The sequence below is a fragment of the Macaca nemestrina genome, chromosome 4, assembly GCF_043159975.1.
Source record: "Macaca nemestrina isolate mMacNem1 chromosome 4, mMacNem.hap1, whole genome shotgun sequence".
Lineage (NCBI taxonomy): Eukaryota > Metazoa > Chordata > Mammalia > Primates > Cercopithecidae > Macaca > Macaca nemestrina.
In genome coordinates this window covers 75,159,712-75,183,146 of record NC_092128.1, presented here as the reverse complement: position 1 = coordinate 75,183,146, position 23,435 = coordinate 75,159,712, and the positions used below count along the sequence as shown (strand labels likewise).

General features: G+C 38.1%; 1 protein-coding gene across 1 annotated transcript; it reads left to right on the top strand.

Moving 5' to 3' along the window:
* The first annotated feature begins 9,407 nt into the window (after window positions 1–9,407).
* LOC105475540 (pyruvate dehydrogenase kinase 4) lies at window positions 9,408–22,475 on the top strand. The gene is made up of 11 exons (XM_011730891.3): window positions 9,408–9,771; window positions 10,769–10,910; window positions 12,160–12,231; window positions 13,021–13,205; window positions 13,365–13,451; window positions 13,905–13,982; window positions 16,254–16,330; window positions 18,149–18,247; window positions 18,446–18,556; window positions 18,851–18,964; window positions 20,195–22,475. The coding sequence occupies exons 1-11, from the start codon at window positions 9,642–9,644 to the stop codon at window positions 20,333–20,335; spliced, it is 1,236 nt and encodes a 411-aa protein (XP_011729193.1). The 5' UTR covers window positions 9,408–9,641; the 3' UTR covers window positions 20,336–22,475.
* Window positions 22,476–23,435: the final 960 nt, after the last annotated feature.

Sequence of the window (23,435 nt, the reverse complement as noted above, 5' to 3'; positions counted from 1 at the left end):
GAAAAAGAAAGGTCCTATTCAGTGATAATCTCAGGAAATTCATGCAATGATCAGCAATCAGAGGAAAGGAACAGGCCACAAAACTGTAAGCAAAGTTTCATGGTTCAATATTAGTCCACGGAAGACAATGAGCAGGAATAGTAAGAGAGAAAGCTGATTGCAGGCTTTTCAGGTTTTAAGTCTCCAAGTCTCTTGGTATGCCTGAGCTTGTTAGAAATAGAAGGCAGGAAGTTCTCGTACCATGATTTTCAGCTCCATCAGGTCATTTAACGTCTTCTCTACCATCAGAGGGAACACGCAACCTACAGAATGGAAGAAAATTTTGCAATCTACCCATCTGACAAAGGGCTAATATCCAGAATCTCTACAAAGAACTTAAATTTACAAGAAAAAAATCAAAAGACCCCATCAAAAAGTGGGCGAAGGATACGAACAGACACTTCTCAAAAGAAGATATTTATGCAGCCAACAGACACATGAAAAAATGCTCATCATCACTGGTCATCAGAGAAATGCAAATCAAAACCACAATGAGATACCATCTCACATCAGTTAGAATGGCGATCATTAAAAAGTCAGGAAACGACAGGTGTTGGAGAGGATGTGGAGAAACAGGAGCACTTTTACACTGTTGGTGGGAGTGTAAACTAGTTCAACCATTGTGGAAGACAGTGTGGCGATTCTTCAAGGATCTAGAACTAGAAATACCACTTGACCCAGCGATTCCATTACTGGGTATATACCCAAAGGATTATAAATCATGCTACTATAAGGACACATGCACACGTATGTTTATGGCGGCACTATTCACAATAGCAAAGACTTGGAAGCAACCCAAATGTCCATCAATGGTAGACTGGATTAAGACAATGTGGCACATATACACCATGGAATACTATGCAGCCATAAAAAAGGATGAGGTCATGTCCTTTGTAGGGACATGGATGAAACTGGAAACCATCACTCTGAGCAAACGATCGCAAGGACAGAAAACCAAACACCGCATGTTCACACTCATAGGTGGGAACTGAACAATGAGAACAATTGGACACAGGGAGGGGAACATCACACATCAGGGTCTGTCATGGGTTGTTTGGAGGGAGGAGGGATAGCATTAGGAGAAATACCTAATGTTAATTACGAGTTAATGGGTGCAGCAAACCAACATGGCACATGTATACATATGTAACAAACCTGCACGTGTGCACGTGTACCCTAGAACTTAAAGCATAATACAAAATAAAAATAAAAAAAGAAATAGAAGGCAGGAGGGCTGCTGGCCCATTTCCTGGTCCCAATTTTGCCTTCCAAGTCAGTGTAAAGCCTATTTTGGACAGATATTTGCCAACTTCCTCTGCCCATTCTCTTGCTACATCTATTTTCATTTCAACTTTTGGAATAACATTTATTTTCTTTACAATTAAGAAGTAACACATATTTCATGGCTTAACATTTGAAAACTCATTTAAAATGCAAATATAAATACTGGTAATTCCATTGCCCAAAAATAACCACTATGGATAATCTGATATATTTTTCTTCTGCATAGATTTGTGTATATGTTTATGCATATAATATTTAAAATATTAACCAAGTGCGTTTTCCACCAATATTTCTTATAATCTCAACATCCTCTCCCCAATTTGGGCAGCTGGACCATGACTCACAGAAGGAGCCAAAAATACTTACACAAGTTTTGAGAAATCTGCTTTACTGAGGAATTGAGATACAGGTTTTCTTTTTTCTCAGATCCACAAAACCTATATGTGGTTTCTATGATGCACCCCTAACCCCCTTTTTTGGCTCATCTGGGCTATTGTCAAGTCTCCTCTAGTTTTTATTCTCTTTTGCACCCCTATAATCAGAGAGTCTCTTCTAGTTCAAGGGGCAATAGTGGGAAACCTGATGTGATTTATTGTGATTTCACTATGCTACAAATCCCCTCAAGAACTACACTTTTGAGACTCATTCCCTATGCCAAGACCTTAGAAAATAGCAGGAATAAAAATGGCTTCATGAGGGATTTAGGCAGACAGACCTGTGACAGCCTTGTAGAGTTTCTGTAGCCCAATATGTTAAGGTCACAACAGAGGGGGCACTAAGGTAGATGGGGTATGAGACTATGGTTCAGTATATTTCAGGAACAACAGAATGGAATGCTGTCCTTGGATCCAAGAACAACCAGAGCGACAAAGAGAGCCAGGCACAAATGGGTCTTTTGGATGGGAATGAGACATGATGGAGTGGCAATCTGCACGAACCAATAATCTAGGACTAGATTTCATAGGAATCATCTCAGTGGAAACTAGCATGGCTACTTGTCTACTTTCCCTGGTAACTTGGGCCTATATACACTCCTGGGAAAATAGATGCTGCTCCAGGGGAAAATAACAATAAAATCCCACATTAACCAAAAAACCTTTAATAGACATTATACTGACTTACAGGAAATCAAAAGTAAAGAAAATATCAACACGTGTACACTTGACATTTATGAATTGAAATTTGTAACCACTTTCTACATTTAGAATTTTTTTTTTTTTTTTTTTTTTTTTAGACAGAGTCTTGCTCTGTCACCCAGGCTGGAGTGCAGTGGCACGATCTTGGCTCACTGCAACCTCCGCCCCCTGGGTTAGAGCAGTTTTCTGCCTCAGCCTCCTGAGTAGCTGGGATTATAAGCGCATGCCACCACGCCCAGGTAATTTGTGTATTTTTAGCAGAGATGGAGTTTCACCATCTTGGCCATGCTGGTCTTGAACTCCTGACCTCATGATCCACCTTTCTCGGCCTCCCAAAGTGCTGGGATTACAAGCATGAGCCACCGCATCAGGCCATATATTTAGAATGGTTTCAACAAAGGCTTAGTGGGTTTAACTAGAGTAGTTTTAATTAGATTTGCCAAGTGAGTGTAACAGAGAGAGAGAGTTAAGGGTTTTCTCAAGAGCCTAATCATAATGTTGGTTCGTGGCGTCCATGCTGGATAAGAGGGGAAGAAAAGACATAAGAAGAATGAAGGAAAGTAAAATGGTAGCCTCAATGAGATCCAGAAAGGCTAAGGGGTATAGGAAGAAGTATTGGGTGTGGAAAGCTTTCAGACTATGATATCTGCGATAGAAAAGGGGGCATGGAGAGCAGAATTGAGCAGGGACAGGGATGCCAATATGACAAAGTCTCAGCTCGGGTCTCCAGACAAAGAATTCCCATCAGAGGGATCCTACATTGAGGAAAAATGGCCAGGTCCTTCTAGATGCTCCTCCATCACTGTGGGGCTGCCTGAGAAGGGCGTGGTCTCAGCTCAAATGCTGTCTGGATCCCAAAGATTCTGCAGCTGAAGGCTGTCAGCTAATTTCATTCCTTGCAACTAACGGCAAGCACTTCCTTAAAAGAAATCTCAGGGTAGACCTCAAAGCTGCTGCAAAAATCTATGTCGTTCATTATATCAGCTGCATTGTGTTTTAGTGCATGGGTGTATCATTTATTTACACTATGGGTTATTGTCGAAACAAGTTCTTTTTCAATTTTCGTTTTTACAGGTAATGCTACAATGAGCAATCTTGTACATACATCTTTATTCTCTCTGTCAGTAAAACCGTAGGATAAGTTGCTAGAAGTGAAATGGCTGAGACATGGGGTAGCTATCTTTAAAATTTCTATAGATTCTGCCAATTGCCTTCCAACAAAAATTTGCCAATTTCATCCCCACAAATAATATAGGAGAGTGTTCATTTCCCCAGGCCTTGCCAACAAGGAGATCTTACCAACCTTTTCTTTATTTGCCAGTCTAATATTAGAACAATGGTGTCTTATTATCTTTTTACTTTTTATTTTCCTATTCACTCATTAGTTTGAGCATGCTTTTATATGCTTAGTACACATTTGTTTTCCTTCTTCAGTCATTTTTTCATTTCCTTTATTCACCTTTCCTTACTAACATCAAAGGCAAACATCAAACACATTGAGAAATTTCTTGTAGGGGTAAAAACAATGCTTAACCTATATTTGAAACTGATGCAAAATTCTTCTTATCTTTCCATGAAAAGTCAAGATGTGCTAGCTTCAGGATTTGCTTCCTTTTCTTTCCAGATAACACTGGAGCCACAAGTGCAAAAAGAAGAATGAACCCATTTGCTATGATGTAGGGAAAAGATTTTGGCCTTGATATGAAACAAAGGAGGCCAAGAATGAAACAAAGAGCTGCTCTAGCAGGAACTATTGTGCACAGAAAAAAGTAAGATATAGCTGTAGGCTGATAGGAGAAGGGCATCTTGTATAAAGAAACCGGGGACAGAATCTCACCCATCTATCTTCACTTCTCAGCAAAGGCTTAATAGCCTTTGGGTTCTCATCTTGCCTTCACGGTAATTTAGTCATGACTGTCCTATGGTTTTTCATTAACTCAAAGTGCTCCCAAACAAACCCATCACTTGCACTACTGGTCCGTCCTCAGTCAACTTATCCTTTTCTCCTGACACCTTTGACTTCCCTGCTTCTATCAATAAAATCACCTCCTCCCAGCGGTATAGGTTTAGAATATTAGAGAACTTTAAAAAAATTCTTCATTATCAGATTTGACAAAGCCTAGAGATACTACCAACAAACGGCTCTTTTCAGTCCCTCTCCTCGCTGCTCCAACACCTTTCTTCTTTGTCTTCTATGAATATCTGCTCCACCTTTATAAGTCAGATGACCTATCACTTCCTCCAAGGAAGCCTCCCCTGGCTGCTGCTTGTCCCCCCAGTACACATACCGTATATGCAACATGCTATTTTTTAGATTATTTTCATGTCTTTCTCCCATCTTTGAAGACAAACTATGCCTTCTTCATCTTTATGTCCTCAGCATCAATCACAGTGTCTAGTACATAGTGGGTGTTCAATAAAGTTTAGTAGAATTATTTAACTGTTAACAAATTTGAACAGAAAACACATTGCTCCCTGATTTAAAGGCTTTAACAGTTCCCTGCTGCCTACTCTAGTAATCTCATAGTCCTCATACTAGCATTTCAGGCTTTCATGGGATAACTGAATCTTCCTTTCCCTCTGCCCTTAGGATACTCTAGACAGCAGCTAGATGAAACTAGTCATTATTTCTCCAGTGTATCTCTAGCTCCTACATCTGTGCTTTTACTCAGTCTTGGACAATTTTCCCCACTGTCTACCAATTACTTGCCAAAATCTTGCTCATCTTTCTACAGCCATCTAGAATACCAATTCTAGTAGTATTTCCTGATCCCCAACATAGCTCTTCCTCCAGACACCCCAGATCACACTTAACATATCCACTGTCTGGCACCATCACTATTACCACCAATACCACCACCAATACCACCAATCAAAATTGCCCATGGCATGAACCTTTCTTATGGGCTCTTTTTTAAATGCGTTTAATTATAGCATTTTACCCTGAGGATTAAATGAAAATCTAATAAATTAAAAAATAATTAGTTATTGTTTTCTATCATCTGCTAATAATCTGAGGTGCATGAGAGCAGACGTTTTTGCACCCATCAGGGCACCTACTCCAGCTCCTGGCACCTAGTATCCTCTAGGTTAACAGTAACTATAAGAAACATCAGAGACCAAATTTTGAGTTAGGTCCTGCTTTTCCCAATAGCTTCACCAATATGCTTTCACCAGTGTTCCCTCTCAACCCCAGTAGAAGCTCATTCCTTTTCTTTTAATTGTCATTTACTCAAGGAGACTTTCCCTGACCACCAAATCTAAGGTAGTTCCAGCCTATTACACTCTTCACAATCATTTTCCTCTTAGCCCTTGTCCTATCTTAACGTATAGGCTTATTGTCCGTATGCTTTTGTAATGCCAATTTCCCCCACAAGTCTATCATCTCCATGAGGGAATAGATCATGACCACATGGTTCCCTACTGAAACAGCCATCTCTTAAATAATTATTTGTCTATTACATATTCTGTAAATATATTCTCCAAGTCTGCTGTTCATATTTTAACTTTAATATTCTATGGTCAAGTCTGTTAATCTTTCCATCATGTCTTTGGAGTTCCTGTTATGTGTATTTTAAATTGCTTTCTTGGAATATGATCCTAGAGGTGGAAAAATTGAATAGATGTCTCTTTAAGTGATCTGACCGATTTTGTCAAATTGGCCATCCTCCACCCTCTGGAAAAAGTGTGATTTGCATTCTGAAAGTTCTACTAGTGGCCTTATGTTATTAGATTTTTCCAGGCAAACTGAACAGAATTCATTTAATGCTAGGTAAGGTGCCCATGGAAATTTTAGGAATCAGGTATTGCAAGCAGGGATGTTATGTTCAGCATTGTATGCAAGGGAACAGCTTTGATTACTTCTTCTACTCCTTAGCATTAATCATTTAATAGTCTTCTCATGGTTTACTTTTACTCAAATGAATGCATGGATCTGTCATACCCATTGCCCCCAAATAATATTTTTGTTTCACCTCTGTCCCAACCAGATAACCTCCAAGATTTGTGTTCAACCTGAAAAGAGAAGTGCCACTCTTTTCCCAGGTCACTCTCTAATCATGGTAATACATAGCATCTTAGCCAACTGGGTAAACAACTTGACCTGACCTTTCTAGGCCAGCTATCATGAATGCTGCCAATTATAATAACAGTTCCCATCATACAGAAATGACACAGAAGAATGCAATGCACTGTGACAGTAACTTGGTAAATATTATTAGAAGGGATGACATAGAAACAAAATTTTGGCGACCTCAGTTCACATTTAGCCCTAAGTCATCTCTGTGAACATCATATGATTTCACCTGATCTTTAATCAACCCACAGCACATAGAGTAGTAATGCTGGGTAAAATGTACTTGGGGACATGGGACTTTCCTAAATTAGACTGCCTGTAATGCATAATTCCATTGCCTTTCCTCTGAAAATCAAAGTATAATTCTTTGTAATATATATTTTTGCCTATTCCAAGTTCCACATACAGTGAGAAAAGCAAATGCATGCTTTACTTTTTACTTATGTTGTTAGGACCCAATCTAAGAAAAAGAAGGGATTTTTACCTTAAATTTACTTGCTTCATCAAAGAGATTCTTATTTAGTTTTTTGGCTACTTGAACACTTTTCTTTGCTGCATCAAGCTATGCAAATATTTAATAAAGGATTCCAAGTACAAAAATATAAATAATAGTGGCATAAAAACCTGTCTACAAGTGGAGATGAAATTCCCCATATTCCCACATATTCCCACAACTATTTCAGCTTCAGATAAGTGCTTGAGCTGTTGTGTTTTTGGTTGTTTTTCTGTCTCACTCAAGTGCAACTGCTAGAGTCTATACTTGGATCATCCTCAATATTCTCTTAGAACCCAGGCCCCATCCTCTTCATTGGAAGATCATGAATATTGCATGTCTTCACACAACTGTTTCTCAAAGGTCTGAACAAAATATTTGGTCATAACAGAAAGTCCCAAATTCTAGACCATCTATAGGTAAAGTATAGACAATGGGGGAAATAATAGGAGAGCTAATACGATGCCTCCACACAGGCCACATAACTGACAAAGGGTTTGCCAGGACTGTTTCAGATCCCTCATAATGGTGGTTGATTTTAGAGAAGCAAAATTGATGCCTATTAGACATCCAAATGGAGAAACCAAATAGGCAATTGAATAGAAGAATCTGGATCTTGGAAGAAAGTTCGTGCTAGAGATAGAATTGGAAATCTGTCCTGTGATTTAATGCAGTCTCCTAGATGAAAAGGGCAAAGGATGACAGCAGAGCCTAGGATCACTCATGACTTTCACAGTGGCCCATTCTGCTTGTAAATGCAGGGGCAGGCTGGGCGCGATGGCTCACTCCTGCAATCCCAGCACTTTGGGAGACCAAGGTGGGTGGATCACTTGAGGTCAGGAGTTGGAGACCAGCCTGGCCAACATGGCGAAACCCCATCTCCACTAAAAATACAAAAATTAGCTGGGTGTGGTGACGTGTGCCTGTAATCCCAGTTACTCAGGAGACTGAGGCAGCAGAATTGTTTGAACCCGGGAGGCCGAGGTTGCAGTGAGCCGAGATGGCGCCACTGCACTCCAACCTGGGAGACAAAGTGTGACTCTATCTCAATAAATTAATTACTTAAAGTAAAATAAAATAAACGCAGAGGGATGAGGTCAAAAGGGGTCTTTTATAACAAATTATCATTTTTAATACCCCATTAGTTCCCATTCTATTACATTTGTAACCAAATCTCTTACTCCCAACTTTCCCAAACACGGTGGTTTCATTCCCTAGGCCTTTTAAGAGTGTCAGGAGAGGAAACGGAGGTTAGTATGAGACTTTTATGACAGGATAATGTGTCTCAACCACTGTCATTAATTTAATAAATACTGAGTAGTGAAAAAGTAGAAATCACAAAGATGCATCAGACAGGGTCCCTACCCTGATCTCTTTCAGGAAAGGAGGTAGTCAGAGAGGGATAATATAAAAACATAAATAGCTATAAAATAATACTATGAAAGACCAAGGCCTTATTTGGAAGAAGTGGAGAGAAGTAATCAAGGAAGACTTTTTGCAGCAGACAGCTTGTGCCAGACATTTGAGGGTAGAATGGAATGTCTCAGATAAAGATTTGGAGTAAGGACATTTCGTACAGGTCAGAGTGAACAAATTCTCTGATCACAGCAAAAGGTAAGGCAAACTGACAAATTGATCCCTTTTTAATTTTGTTTTTAATTAATAGAACTAAACCTAACGGAAAGAATGTGTTGCCGGAGAAGAACGAATTGATGTGGCCTTTTATTACCACAGGAAAAAGTAAATGTATTTGGGCAGCCCCTCAAGTCTCAGCAAAAGGAACGTACAGTTCCTGCCATGTGCTGGTCTCTTCTGAAGAAAAGGGGGCGGTGGGGGTGGGGGCGCACGTCTTTAGGTTGTTTATTCCTTTCTCTCTGTCCAGTGGCAGAGAAGCCCATACTTTTGAACGCAGCTTGTTGGCTACTGTAAAAGCCCTGCTCTGAGAAAGGACCAATGAGCGCTCGGAGCCCAAACTCTTCGACACAGTTTGTGGCCAGGAGTGCTTGACATTGAGACAGCCTCCGAGTTGTAAACAAGGACGAGCCTGGGCGGGACCCCAGCCCACGCGACTTGGAGCCCTGTCCCAAGAGGCTAATCTTAAGCCCACGTTGCCCCAGATACCTGCTTCTGCTTCCTCTTCCCTGTTCTTCCCACCCTATTCCCCTCACAGCCGCGGGCACCGGTGCCAGGGCACTCCGTGGTCACCGGGTCAGGCTATTTCTGCAGGGACCGCGGCCAGGGGGGCGGGGCCCCTACCTCTTTCTCTGATCTGATTGGCGCGGCCTGGAGTTCAGGGCGCGTCTCCAAGTTCCAGTGACGACTCCTGTTTGGGACTCGGGGGGAGAGTGCGGGGAAACAAATAAAACCTCGGGCGGCGGCGGCTGGTGGGAAGACGGGAACTTGAGTTTCAACCCACTGCAACTCCGACTCGCTGCCCAGCCTCTTCACTCCGCGGCACCCTCAAACCCTAGCCCAGGCCCGGGCGCACGAGACAGCCGGCGCACCTGCAGTCCTCGCCCAGACGCGCCGCGCCCCCTCGGAACCAGGCTCTGCTCCGAGCAGCCTTAGCCCCTCAAGCGAGCCACAGTCCCTGCAAGGCCGGGTGGGCGTCAAGATGAAGGCGGCCCGTTTCGTGCTGCGCAGCGCTGGCTCACTCAGCGGTGCCCGCCTGGTGCCCCGAGAGGTCGAGCATTTCTCGCGCTACAGCCCCTCCCCGCTGTCCATGAAGCAGCTACTGGACTTTGGTGAGAGGGGACACAGGGCCCAAGCTGGGTCCTGGGGATGGGGAACTGCCTTAACTTTCAGCCTTGGGAGAGGGAGGCTAGGATCAAGCTAAAATAACTAGGGTTCACATTGCTACTGAGCCCTGGAGCCTCGACAACAGCACACCTTTCCTTTTCCTAGATTTGGTTACTTTCTGACAGGGGTGCCGCCAGGTCAAGGCCACCTGCAAGCCTGCCTTCACTGGATAAGGTTTGACTTCATCTGCACACTCTTCTTTCTGACCTGTTCTTCCAGTCAAATTACTTTTTGCTTTCGGTCACCGTTTAACAGTGGACTGGAAACTTTTTCCCCTCCTTCACAGCATAGTACTGTTTGGAGAAGATTCTAAATGGTATTAAATAGCCTCAAATTAATAGATTTTATTCCTTGGCCACCGGCATCCTTCCACAGGGTACATCTCTCTGCATCCCTACAGATTTGTCTATCATTATAGCTTTCCATATATTTGCATGATTGCTGAAAATATTTACACATTTGTTGCAATAATCTTATAAGGAAAGTTTCAAGGGTTTAAATGTGATATCATTGTTCTGGAAATATTACAGCTCCCACTCCAGCCTCTTATCCCCCATCTTTCATGTCCACACCCATTAAAGGATGTTGTGTTGTTGACATTGGGGTGTGACCGAATCCTGCAGTCTTTCAAAAATGCTAAGAACTGTGGGATATTCTTACTTCTTGGAAGTGAATCCTCTTCAAAAAGAGAAGACAATAATTATCCTGTATTTGTCACTTTTTAAAAGAAAGAAGGAAAGACGAAAGGAAAGGAAGGAAAATAGGAAGACGAGATAGTCAATTAAGAAGACAATCGCCCCTGAATTATCGATTAACAGTAACCCAACTGAGAGTGAAATATAATTTTATAATATATGTGTGTTCAATATTTGATAGTTAATGCTATTTAGATATATCATTTAGACACACCTTTTTCCCAAAAACTAATTTCGTTTATTATAGGTTCAGAAAACGCATGTGAAAGAACTTCTTTTGCATTTTTGCGACAAGAATTGCCTGTGAGGCTCGCCAACATTCTGAGGGAAATTGATATCCTCCCGACCCAGTTAATAAATACCTCTTCAGTGCAATTAGTTAAAAGCTGGTAAGTGGTGAACCATATTGAAGTCTCTAGTTTTGAAACAGTTACCCGGGTATGAATTCTTATACTATGTTAACATCATAATTGGAAAACAGGTGATCTGTCTGAACGGTAATTACTTTTGAAAGATGTAGGGATTTTAAAATTAATTTAGGATAAGTTATCATTAGGGAAGCTATAAAACTATAAACAGACATTTTTACCCTGAAAAAGTCGACTAGTTTATAATAAAATTTTGAGTTCTAGGATAAATTGGAAAAATAATTGGCATGCAATTTTAATTTTCAATTATAGAAGAGTACTTTCAATAATAAGAGTTTGATATTGCAAAAGAAATCCTATGCCTAGAAACCAATTCAAATGACTACTATTGAGGGGAGGCCTAATCTTTGTCACTTACAAAGTGATTGGCAGAGTGGGCTCTGGGTTCAAATCCTGCCTCTGTCACTTCTAGTTGTGGAATCCTTGGCAAGTGTCTTAAACTCTTTATGCCATTGAATTATTATTCCCATCTCTCATTAAGGAGAGTAAAGTATATGCCTCAGAGGGATGTTTGAGTGTAATGAAATGAGATAATCCATTAAAAAAAGAAAAAAAAACCCACTTAGGACAGCAGCTGGCACACAGCCAGCAGTCAGTGTCAGTTGTTATAATCTCATTTTATAAATGAAGATACTGATGCTTAGAGATGGTAGGTAACCCCAAACAGCAAATTTTTGGATCACAGAAGCGGGATATGCACAGGTGGCAGACATGCATGAGAGCCTTATCTTAATCCACTGACTGCACAGCCTTTTGTTCATTGATTCAAGAAATACATGTATTATATACCTATAAGACAATTACAATCTAAAACATATTCAATGTGTAGTATTTACTTTTGCAGTCAAGACTTATACTCTTCTATGAATGAATGTAGTAGAAAAAAATAAAAAGCTTTAAAAAAGTTATTTCTAAGTATTATTGCTAGAAGAAATGAAAATATTTGCCAAATAAAATAGTCAGGAAACTGAATACTGACCTGAAATAGTTAAAGAAACATTTTGCGTTAAATTTTAAGTTTGAAAGTCAAGGATTAAAAATTATAGCATTTTAAATTTTTATTATTTTCCAAATGTTCTGGAGGAAAGTTTTAATTTTGAACATAATGCTTACTTTCTCTTTTAAAATTATTTGAAAAAGTTATTCTATTTTCAGCCATTTGTATCTGACTGTTAATTTTAAAACTTAAAGCACACCTGTTTCTTTACAGGTATATACAGAGCCTGATGGATTTGGTGGAATTCCATGAGAAAAGCCCAGATGACCAGAAAGCATTATCAGAGTAAGCTCTATGCATTAGAATAAATGTTTAAAACTTTGGTTCTTTCCAGACAAATTCCTAAGATATTTTTAGACCTAAATTAAAGGAATTCAGCTCTGAATAATAAATCACTACCCCCTTACACATGACAAGTTTTGGCTTGTTGGTTTTTTGGAAGTGAAGAATATGGCATTGAAAATGATGCTAAGTGTGAAGAAATGATGCTAAGTGTGAAGAAATGATGCTAAGTGTGAAGAAATGCTAAGTGTGAAGGGGACTCATTTTTGTTCCCCCTAGGGAGACCTATTTTTACTATAAATTTACTCCAATGATTAGATGTGCAGGAGGATTTACCATTACATAACTTTAATACATTTCAGTGTCATTGGAAATTAAACATTTTCTTTCAGAGTAACTGATAGTTTCTAGCTACCTAAATAAGAATCTTTTCTAAATCTGACGAGAAATTTTGAAAGTTTTTTACAATGGTATTCTAGAGTCATCTCTAGAATGATGATATTAGATATTAATCGTTAGTTTATAAAGAGAAGACTTAATACATCTGATGAATGCATTGGTTATAAGGCTAATAGTTTTACATATAAGCTAGAAACAAAATGAGTCTATGAAATTATCTCCTCTAGTGGAAGAATCTGTGGTGAGATTACTAATAAAGGACTAACGTTTTATCATTTGATTTGTTCACATGAGTAATGCAAAAAGATCTTTAGCCTTCTGTGAAGTAACCTAAGGAGTATAAGTGAATGAAATGTATTTGAACTTTTACTAACCATAAATATTGTGGCTTAGCTTTGTAGATACACTCATCAAAGTTCGAAATCGACACCATAATGTAGTCCCTACAATGGCACAAGGAATCATAGAGTATAAAGATGCCTGTACAGTTGACCCAGTCACCAATCAAAATCTTCAGTATTTCTTGGATCGATTTTACATGAACCGTATTTCTACTCGGATGCTGATGAACCAGCACAGTAAGTTAGCTCATCATGATCATGGTATATAGACATGGGTGTAGAATATAAGGCATACTATGACTAGATGTTTCACTAATCAGCAGGTCACATTCTCAGTGGTAGTACTAATCATTATCCTGAATTTTATAACAATATTTTGTTTTTATTTTTCAACAGTTCTTATATTTAGTGACTCACAGACAGGAAACCCAACCCACATTGGAAGCATTGATCCTAACTGTGATGTGGTAGCAGTGGTCCAAGGTATGTTCTATATTTCTGCATTTCCCTTATTGAAAAATGTACACTGTATGATTGACATATCTATAATTGAGGTGACTCTGCGAATGAATTTATGTTCACAGAGTGTTCCATTTTATTTTATAAATGTTATCTTCAAGGTCCTTTCCTTTTGAGAGTCAACAGTATAAACATTCCTTTAAAATATTATTTTAAAATCCAAGTATAAGTGACTAACTTGCCATATTTTATATATTGTATTTAATCTCTGAAGTGCACATATTTGTATTGCTAAAACTGCAGTGCAAACACTGTCTTAATTTTTCTTCAATAAAATATTAAAATATATTTTTATATACATAAACCTGTACTTTAGTGCATATTTTATAGTAGGGCGATACAGACACTGAAGATTAATTGAGAACTGTACTTGGCATAAATTCATTTCATTGTTATAAAAAACAACTTCTATTCCAGATGCCTTTGAGTGTTCAAGGATGCTCTGTGATCAGTATTATTTAACATCTCCAGAATTAAAGCTCACACAAGTGAATGGTAAGTTTTAAGTAAAATATATTTTAACCTATGGAAAATTCTGTATTCTCCTAATATGATTTTTTTTGTAAATATAAAGCAACTTCTGTGTTCCTTTTTTCTCTTGCCTAGAGTTTGTACACATTTTTTTTTGAAGACAAGGTTCTCTTTAACTGTCTCAACTGGAAGGCTCCAATTCTGCCTATTCAGTTGCTAATGAGGATTCATAAAGAAGAATGTTTTGAACAAATAATATGGGATTAAAGTAGCAACTATTTTCCAATATCTTAGATCAAAGAAAGATTACTTGCTGTAGAATATGAGAGATAAGGAGACCAGAAGTAGGGAAGATACAGCTGTGGAAATATCCTCTTAAAGAGGTTACCCATAAGACCTGGAAACAAAAATACTTTAAATTTCACTGTAAGAAATAAGCCAGTGACAGATGCATTATTCCACTTATATGAGATGTCTAAAATAGTCACACTCACAGAAGCAGAGTGGAATGGTAGTTGTCAGGGGCTGTGAGGAAGGGGAAAATGGGGAGTGGCTATCCAACAGATATAAAGTTTCAGTTATACAAGATGGATAAATCCTAGAGTTCTGCTGTTCAACATAGTGCTTATAGTTAACGATATTGTATTGTACACTTAACATTTTGTTAAAAGGGTAGATCTCATGTTAAATGCCTTCACCCTAATACAAAAAAAAAAATTGCACTATTGGTTTAGACTACTGTTCTGGAAGCAGAACATACTTCAAAAAGCTTCAACTCAGCTGGGTTCAGTGGCATACATCTGTAATCCCAGCATTTTGAGAGGCCGAGGTGCAAAGACTGCCTGAGCCCAGGAGTTCAAGACCAGCCCAGGCAATAAAGGGAGACACTGTCTCTACAAAAAATAAAAATTAGCCAGGCATGGTGGCACACACGTGTAGTCCCAGCTGCTCAGAAAGCTAAGGTGGAATGGTCACTTGAGACCAGGAAGGCAAGGCTGCAGTGAGCCGTGATTGTCCCACTGCACTCCAGTCCAGGTGACAGAGTGAGACCCTGTCTCAGAAAAACAAACAAACAAAACTTCATTTCTGACAAGGTCTTCCTATACTGTCTGAATGACTGAAGTGATTACATGATGAATGAAAGGCACTATTTTCACCCCTTCCCATTCTGTTCTGGTAAATAGTTGCATCTTAAAACAGTATATTTAAATTGGAATTACTTCTTTTTTCTATTTAAAGTAAACATCTTTCTCAAGTAATATTTATACAGCAACAGTTTGTTTATGGTGAGAGTTTAAATCAAGTTGCTCAAAGAATAGCCTAACAGATTAGGGACATGCAAATGTAAGTAAACACTAAACTAAAAGTAGAAGAGCAAATAAAGAATGGAACATATCTCTGAGCATAAACAGGGTTGTTGCATAATACTAGTAGATAAACTGCTCCAACTGTTTGACAAAATAAACAGGGGCTTGTGCCAGACCTTGTGTTTTCTGATTCAAACTTTGCCAAGGCCTGGAATACTGAAGAATAATACTTTTATTTTTCTTTTATGTTTTTTTTTCTAATTTTATTTTACTTTTTATTTTTCTTTTCAAAAAGCATTAAGAGGTTTTTGTTTCTCTGTTTTCTTTATCCTCTTGGTAAAATTTGAGCATATTTAGCATATAAGATTTAATGTTTGGGTGATACAAAAAAACAAGAAAAATCAGGTGTATTATTTTACCATGCACTAAAAATATGAAAATTATAGTTAGCATTAATTTCAATATTATGCTATAAGCACAGTTTTTCCCTTCTATCTTAAAATACGTATAATTTTGACTCTGAAATTGTCCAGTACAAAAATGGTGAAAATAGAAATAATCCACAAAATCTAATTTGTAGCACTATTCTTCCACACTTACCCAACTTCATACATTTGTGGAGAAATACAAAAATTAATCATATGGAGCAAGGTGGTTCATACCTGTCATCCCAGCAGTTTGGGAGGCTAAAGCTGGAGCATCGCTTGAGGCCAGCAGTTTCAGACTCACCTGGACAACATAGTGAGACCCCATCTCTACAAAAAAACAATTAACCAAAGAATACTATGTAGCAACTACAATAACATTTTGTACATAAGCCAGTAGTATTTACTGTTTAAGCGGGAAGGTTCTAGGGCAGGATTTGGGGAGGGAGAAGATAGAGAATATGCCAACCCTCTTGAAGTCTAAAATGTCAATCACATGAATGTGGTGGTTTATTTTAGTGAAGTATTTGTTTACAAAATCTTCATGAATTTTATTTTTCTAGGAAAATTTCCCGACCAACCAATTCACATCGTGTATGTTCCTTCTCACCTCCATCATATGCTCTTTGAACTATTTAAGGTACGATACTTCACAATAATTGAAATTTTACCTTTTAAAAAGGTTTAACAGTTATATTTTTATCTCCTTTATTATTTGCCACAAAACAGGAGCCTCAATATCTTTTCCCAAGAATGCTTCTAGTCCTCCTAGGAGAAAGTAACTACACAGTCAATGTTTGAGGAAGTACATGTAGCTCATTGTAGCATCAACACGTATTTGAGAATGCATCATACAATTCATGATGTGTCAATGCTTTAGAGCCAAGAGGAGGTTCCTATTATTTTTTCAGGTGTCCATCAAAGCACCAGTCATTTATTCATTCATTAAGAGAGGTCATGGGGGTGAATGTTTCAGTGAATGAGGCCTTGTTACCTCCACCCCCACAGGCTGATCCAACTCCAAACTCAGAGGTTCAGGTCCAGAATTCCTGTAGGTGGCATGGCCCCATTCAGAGTCCAGAATGTGCTCAGAGCAAAGTCAGTACTTCCTTCAATCATCCACTTTAAAGTGCATATGAATCACATGGGGACTTTGTTAAAGTGAAAATTTTGATTCAGGAAGTCTAGAGTTGGGTCTGAGATTCTGAATTTTGAATAAACTAAGGGGTGATGCTGCTGGTCCAAATGCACACTTTTCTTACCAGGCCTGTTGAGCTGTCTTCTCAAACTGTAGTGTGCATTAGAATCGCCTGCAGGACTTGCTAAAACACAGATTCTTGGGCTCCACCCCAGAGATTTTGATTCTTTAGGTCTGAGAATGTGCATTTCTAACAAGCTTTCAAAGGGTACAGATGTTACTGGTCTGAGGCAGCCCGGTGCTAAGAATCAAATCCTTTCATGCGTCCTAAGATCAAATTAAATTAAGATCAAATTGAACTTAAACCAAAAAATAGAAAAACACCTTAAGCTTTTAGATGCTTCCCAAGAGTCCCCTGAATTGGAGAGAAGGCAGGCTAAAAAAAGTGAAATCTGGCTCTAATTCTGACATAACTCTTTCCGGAACTTCCCGTTTCCTAACTTATTCTAATATTACTGCTGTGAGGTATTGATTGTACTACAAACATCTGATCTACTTTATTTCACTCCAGCTAATGACTAGAACTTAATATTATATAAAAACCAGAAAGCAGAAAGCGGATAGGTGGTGAGAAAGGAAAATGGGTTAAGAAAACCAAGACTGTGTCTGTATGATATTCAGCCAATAGAATGAAAACTTCTTTTAGTTTGCTCTGTGTTAAAGGACAAAGGATACTTTTTCATTGATTTGATTTATTTTTAAGTTGAATGATGCAACTCATAGAGTTATTTTGCCATCATTGGTGAAAGTTAGATGATAATCAAATGCAAACTGAAATTTAATTTAGAATTATCAACTGTCCTCTTAAATAGTAACAACCTTTTCACAGCAAGTTTTATAAAAGCCAATAAATTGGTTCAGTGATTCACTGTTCATTTGTTATGTAATAGTCTTTGGTGCTTGGATGTAAAATGTAATGGAAAGACAGAAAAGGGAGAGCTAGGAAATGGACTATAAAAACCAATTTCCACATTTAAATTAAGCTTACAAATAAGAACTTGACAGCTAGCAGAATTGTTTTTCCATTAGACATTACTCCCAGGAGCTATATTACACAGTAAATGAATATTTTTCATTATACATCCTACATGACACATTCATAAATGGCTATTTACAAAGCTGTTTTACTACTAACTTAAAAAAACAGGAACTTTGAATTACCCTCCCTGTGCTACTTTTATTTTAAACATTAAAAAAAACAGATATTTATTGTCCCTCATTCCTCTGCCATTGAATTCCTTACGGTTTGGTTTCCTTTAGAATGCAATGCGGGCAACAGTTGAACACCAGGAAAATCGGCCTTCCCTTACACCAATTGAGGTGATTGTTGTCTTGGGAAAAGAAGACCTCACAATTAAGGTAACCATTCTCTGTCTTTCTTCTGGGTGTCTCTTGAGAGAATTAGATAGGGTCAATAGTAATAAAGCTCTCTGCTTTTTGCAATAGATAACAGTCATATAAGCCAGGTGCTTTTTAAATGAAGGAAAGCCATTTTTATTTAGACAAATAGACATTGTTTTTAATGTGTGGTTCTGATGACTTGTTTGTTTGTTTTAGATTTCAGACAGAGGAGGTGGTGTTCCCCTAAGAATTATTGACCGCCTCTTTAGTTATACATACTCCACTGCACCAACGCCTGTGATGGATAATTCCCGGAATGCTCCTTTGGTAAGAACAATTATTTGGCTAAATTAATCTCAGCCACCTAGTTCTAAATGTAGAGCAAGGATTGCAAGGGATTATTTAGACAAGTTCATCAATTTAGTAAAATTAGACATGAAGGATATGAGAATGCATGATAAAGCAAGCTAAAAATGGTGAAACAAGGGGTGTCTGATTGGAAGTAGAAGATATTTATTTAGGTTCTAGGACATTAGTATCAGTGAGGACAGTAATTTCCTATTTGTTTGTATTTCAGTGATCGCGTACACTTCTTTACCTGATAACATCTCTCTTCTCTAGGCTGGTTTTGGTTACGGCTTGCCAATTTCTCGTCTCTATGCCAAGTACTTTCAAGGAGATCTGAATCTCTACTCTTTATCAGGATATGGAACAGATGCTATCATCTACTTAAAGGTATCCCTTGAATTCAATAGCAAAATCCTATTTCTAAAACCATTGCTGCTTTTATAGCCCTCAGTGCTATGGTCCAGAGTGAATTCCCCAAACTGAGTTAATACAAATGACCACAGGTCATTCTCTTCTGTTTCTGGGTGTGTGTACATTATTTAATATGATAACTTACCAAAGAGGAAGCTGGGCCATACTACCTGCCTCAAGTGAAGCAAAATTGCTTCCCGAGAAGTGTTAATACATTACCAAAGTTTCAGAATGAGGACATGCTAATGCAAATTTTTTAAGGCAACTCCTTTTGGCATCTATGAGAGTAGCTGTACTTTTATTTTACTTAGATTTGTGGGAAGTATATGCTAATAATGTTCCAGCCTGAAAAAATAACAAGTATCAAGATACTCAGGACCTTAAGCTGACCTTGTTAGAAATCCTGGGAAAGGAAAGCTGACTGTTCGCAAACTGTCAGTGGGGTGCCAGACATTCACTGTTTGAACTTAAAAACTTGGTGCATGTTGGCCGGTCACAGTGGCTCACGCTTGTAATCCCAGCACTTTGAGAGGCTGAGGCGGGTGGATCACGAGTTCGGTAGTTCTAGACCAGCCTGGCCAACACAGTGAAACCCATCTCTACTAAAAATACAAAAATTAGCTGGGCATGTTGGCGGGCGCCTGTAACCCCAGCTACTCAGGAAGCTGAGGCAAGAGAATCTCTTGAACTCAGGAGGCAGAGGTTGCAGTGAGCCGAGATGGTGCCCCTGCACTCCAGCCTGGGGCAACAGAGCTAGACTCCGTTTAGAAAAAATAATAAATAAAACTTGGTGCATGTTTTTCTGTTTCTGGTAAAGCCTCAATTTCTTTGTTAAGAGCACTGTCTTGATTCTGTTCATCATTTGCCAACTATTTCAACTGAAAATATATTTACAGATATTAACAACTAAAACATTAAACTTTCAGGCTCCCATTTTTTGCACTGGAATTACTTGCCAAATGGCCTTTGATCACCTGAAACAGTTAATGTATTCACTTCTTAAGTGAGCAAAAGCCTTCAAACTATTGAGAAAGAGCAATAGACTGAGTGCAGACACCAGTGTGCTCTTATTACTGTATCAATTAAATGAATGTATTTGAGTGTTTGGATACTTACCTCTGAATGTATTTTGAATAATAACTTCAAGTGCAAATTATGCCATGCATAATGTCTTTGGTCTCATGTTTTTCCCCCCTTTTCTTTTAGGCTTTGTCTTCTGAGTCTATAGAAAAACTTCCAGTCTTTAACATGTCAGCCTTCAAACATTATCAGATGAGCTCTGAGGCTGATGACTGGTGTATCCCAAGCAGGGAACCAAAGAACCTGGCAAAAGAAGCGGCCATGTGAAGAGGGACACTCAACACACTTTATGGGATCAAAGTGGGTCTGCACCAGTGCTGCTTCCTGAATGTTTGTGTGTGAACCCTTGTTTCCTCCAAAACAAACAACAGCAACGAAAACTCCTTAATCAGAACACTGATCCAATGAGGATTGGAGCTTGTTTCTGTGACCCAGGAGAACTTAGTGCAAGACTACAGGAGTTAACAGATGGTCAGCTCCTTATTTTTTTATGTAGAATAACTCATGAGTTTATATAAAATCCCAAAGAAATAAGCCTCAGTTTTCCATCTGTTTTTGATAACAAGAATGAGAAAGGGAGTGAGCGTGAAGATGGCAGTTAGCAGTTTCAATAGACTAATATTTTAGGCCTCTTGTTCACATCAAAAGATATTGGTGTCAGAATACCAGCATTTTCCTACCATGCAAAGGATTAAAACTTAGTTTACACTATGTGGTTAGAAATGTATGTAAATGTACATTTTGAACATATTTATGTGCTCTGGAAGGAAAGGCTGGTGACTAAAATAAGGTTTACGCTGAAAGAGGAGGAATTTTATTCAAAGCATTCAAACATTTTATTCAAATGTTTCAAAATTCAAAACATTTTATTCAAGGTTGCAGTGAAGGCATCAACTTATGTAAAATCTCAGAAGGAAGGCTCCTCTGATAAAAACACAGCTCCTTTATTATGCTGCTTTTCCTGTTTACTTTACACACTAAGTGAACACTTATTGTCAGGTGCCTGGTCTTGAGTGAATTGTTAGATGTGCACTGAACTCAGGATGTTGGGGATTGGAGAGAGAATTGCCAAAGTAACGGCAAAAATATCTCTTACTTTGCTTTGCTTATAAATAAGTCAGCAGATTGGAAAAACTAGTGTTAGCGAAAGAAATCACATGTTCAGAGCCTAACTCAGTAAGAAGGGCTTTTCTCTATCCTGAAATGATGGTAATCCAAAGGCATCCATTTTCTAGGCTTAAAAGATATATTTTTGATATATTTAATTATATTCTGTACACTCCAGCATTAGTATGTCTATTTAAAAATTTCTAATTTGCAAGTGACTCAAGAACATTAGAATTTAAGTACCTTTTAGAGTGATTTTTTAAAACAAATAGCCTGGATGTAAGAGATTCTCATGTGAGCATGCTTTCATTTGTGAATCATTGTGACTGAGAGCTAATGAATGACACCTGAAATGCATATGGTATTTTTGCGAGAGTTAAGGTATAATTTGAAGGTTGGCAGGCAGTGGCACTGAATACTCTTAGAGAAGAAGGAAGGGAAAAATGAAAGAAGGCAGGAAGGAAAGAAAGGATATAGGTAGAGAGGGAAGCAGAAGGCAGGCACTTTTCTATTTTCCCCACAAATTATTTCAAAAAAAGTCTGTATTTTCATGCATGTGTCATTGGCAAGAGGAAGAGCTGGTGTTTTTGAAAGCAGTATGGATTCTTTAAATGGCTCTCACTCTTACAAGATAGTAGGCTTTTATGAGATAAACTTATCTGTGTCAATTAACATTTAAACTGGCATATAGAAAAAACGGAGGATTTTCTGCATTGTAAAATAATCAGTATGGTTTATATGTTGAATTTGACATTTGTGTGTAATTTTGTGGTGGCCTAGTGTTGTGGTGCTTCTGGTAATGGTAATAGAAGCTCAACTATTTTTTTGTGGATTTCAGATTTTATCATCAGAAGTCCTAGACAGTAACATTTCTTAATGGTGGGAGTCCAGCTCGCATTTCTGATTATACAAAACAGTTTGCAGCAGGTTATTTGTCATTTCAGTTTTTTACTGAAATTTGAGCTAAACATTTTTACATGTAAATACTTGTATTTACCAAAGATTTAAATCAGTTGATTAAATAATTAACCTAAACACTGTGAACTATCTTTAAAACACTAGAAAAAAGAAACGTTAGTATCTCAATTACATTAACGGTGCAAATGGACTTTGATAAAATAGAAATAATCTACATTGGTATTTGTGAAATCCGTGGAAGAGCTTTAGGGTTTCTAGTAGAAGGATACTGAATACTCAGGCCCACTTAAATTATTAATGTATACATTGTGTTTTTGTCTTTATGCTATGTACAGAGAAATGTGATAATTTTTTATAATAAATATTTTTTATGATAATAGAAGACATTGACTTTTAAAGTTCTTTTCTCGCTTTACCTCAAGGTACTAAGAATTTGAGTTAAGATAACACAGTACAATGGTGTGTTTGCCTATAAATTTGTATACAATAATCATTTTTGCAATGCATATGTTCTCTGCTATTTCTGTAAATTTAAGGTTTCATTTTATGTCTGAGTTTGCATACAAACAATGGAGTACCAAAATAATTAGATAACTTAGGTTCCCAATGACTTCTGGATTAAATGTCAGAGTAATAATAAGGTGGAAATAGGATAGAAATTACTAAGTTAAATTGTGGTATGTATTATCTTTGCTCTCTTTAGTGCTTTTCTTTACTATTTTAATCCTACTTTATCATTAGACAACATCCTTTGCCCACCTTCCTAATGCCCTTATTGGCAAGGTTCTACAAATGGGTGGCTGGGGTGGGAAGGAGGGAAGGGAAGGAGGGAAGAAAAGGAGGAAAATAGATTAGAATTAAATGATAACAGTGGAATGAGTTTGCCATAACTAAATTATAAATCTTGTCAAAATAATCATATTTGAATAAAAAATGCCATTAGCCTAAGGCATTAGACCCTAAAAATCCTATAGTAAGGTTGACATTTTACTAAAATACCTTTAGTGAAGTTGACAGTGAGACTCTCTATTTCCTTGACTGCCTTCATTTTTTCTGCTTCTGTTGAGGAAGCACTGCACCATGTGTAGCTAAGAGGAGCACGCACCTGCACACACGCACAAGATCTAGCTGTACAGTTTCTTGGACAAAGCTGCCAGGGAAGTAGGGAGTTAGTGCACTCCACAGTCTTAGAATCTTCACTCATGTTCTCTTAATAAGTGTAAAACTTTGAATCCTACAACTCTCCATGTCTGCACACATATATCTGACTCAAGTCAATGTGTATGCTCCAAAGGAAACTAATTTTCAAGTACCATCAAGTGGGCCAAGTTTCCACCAAAAC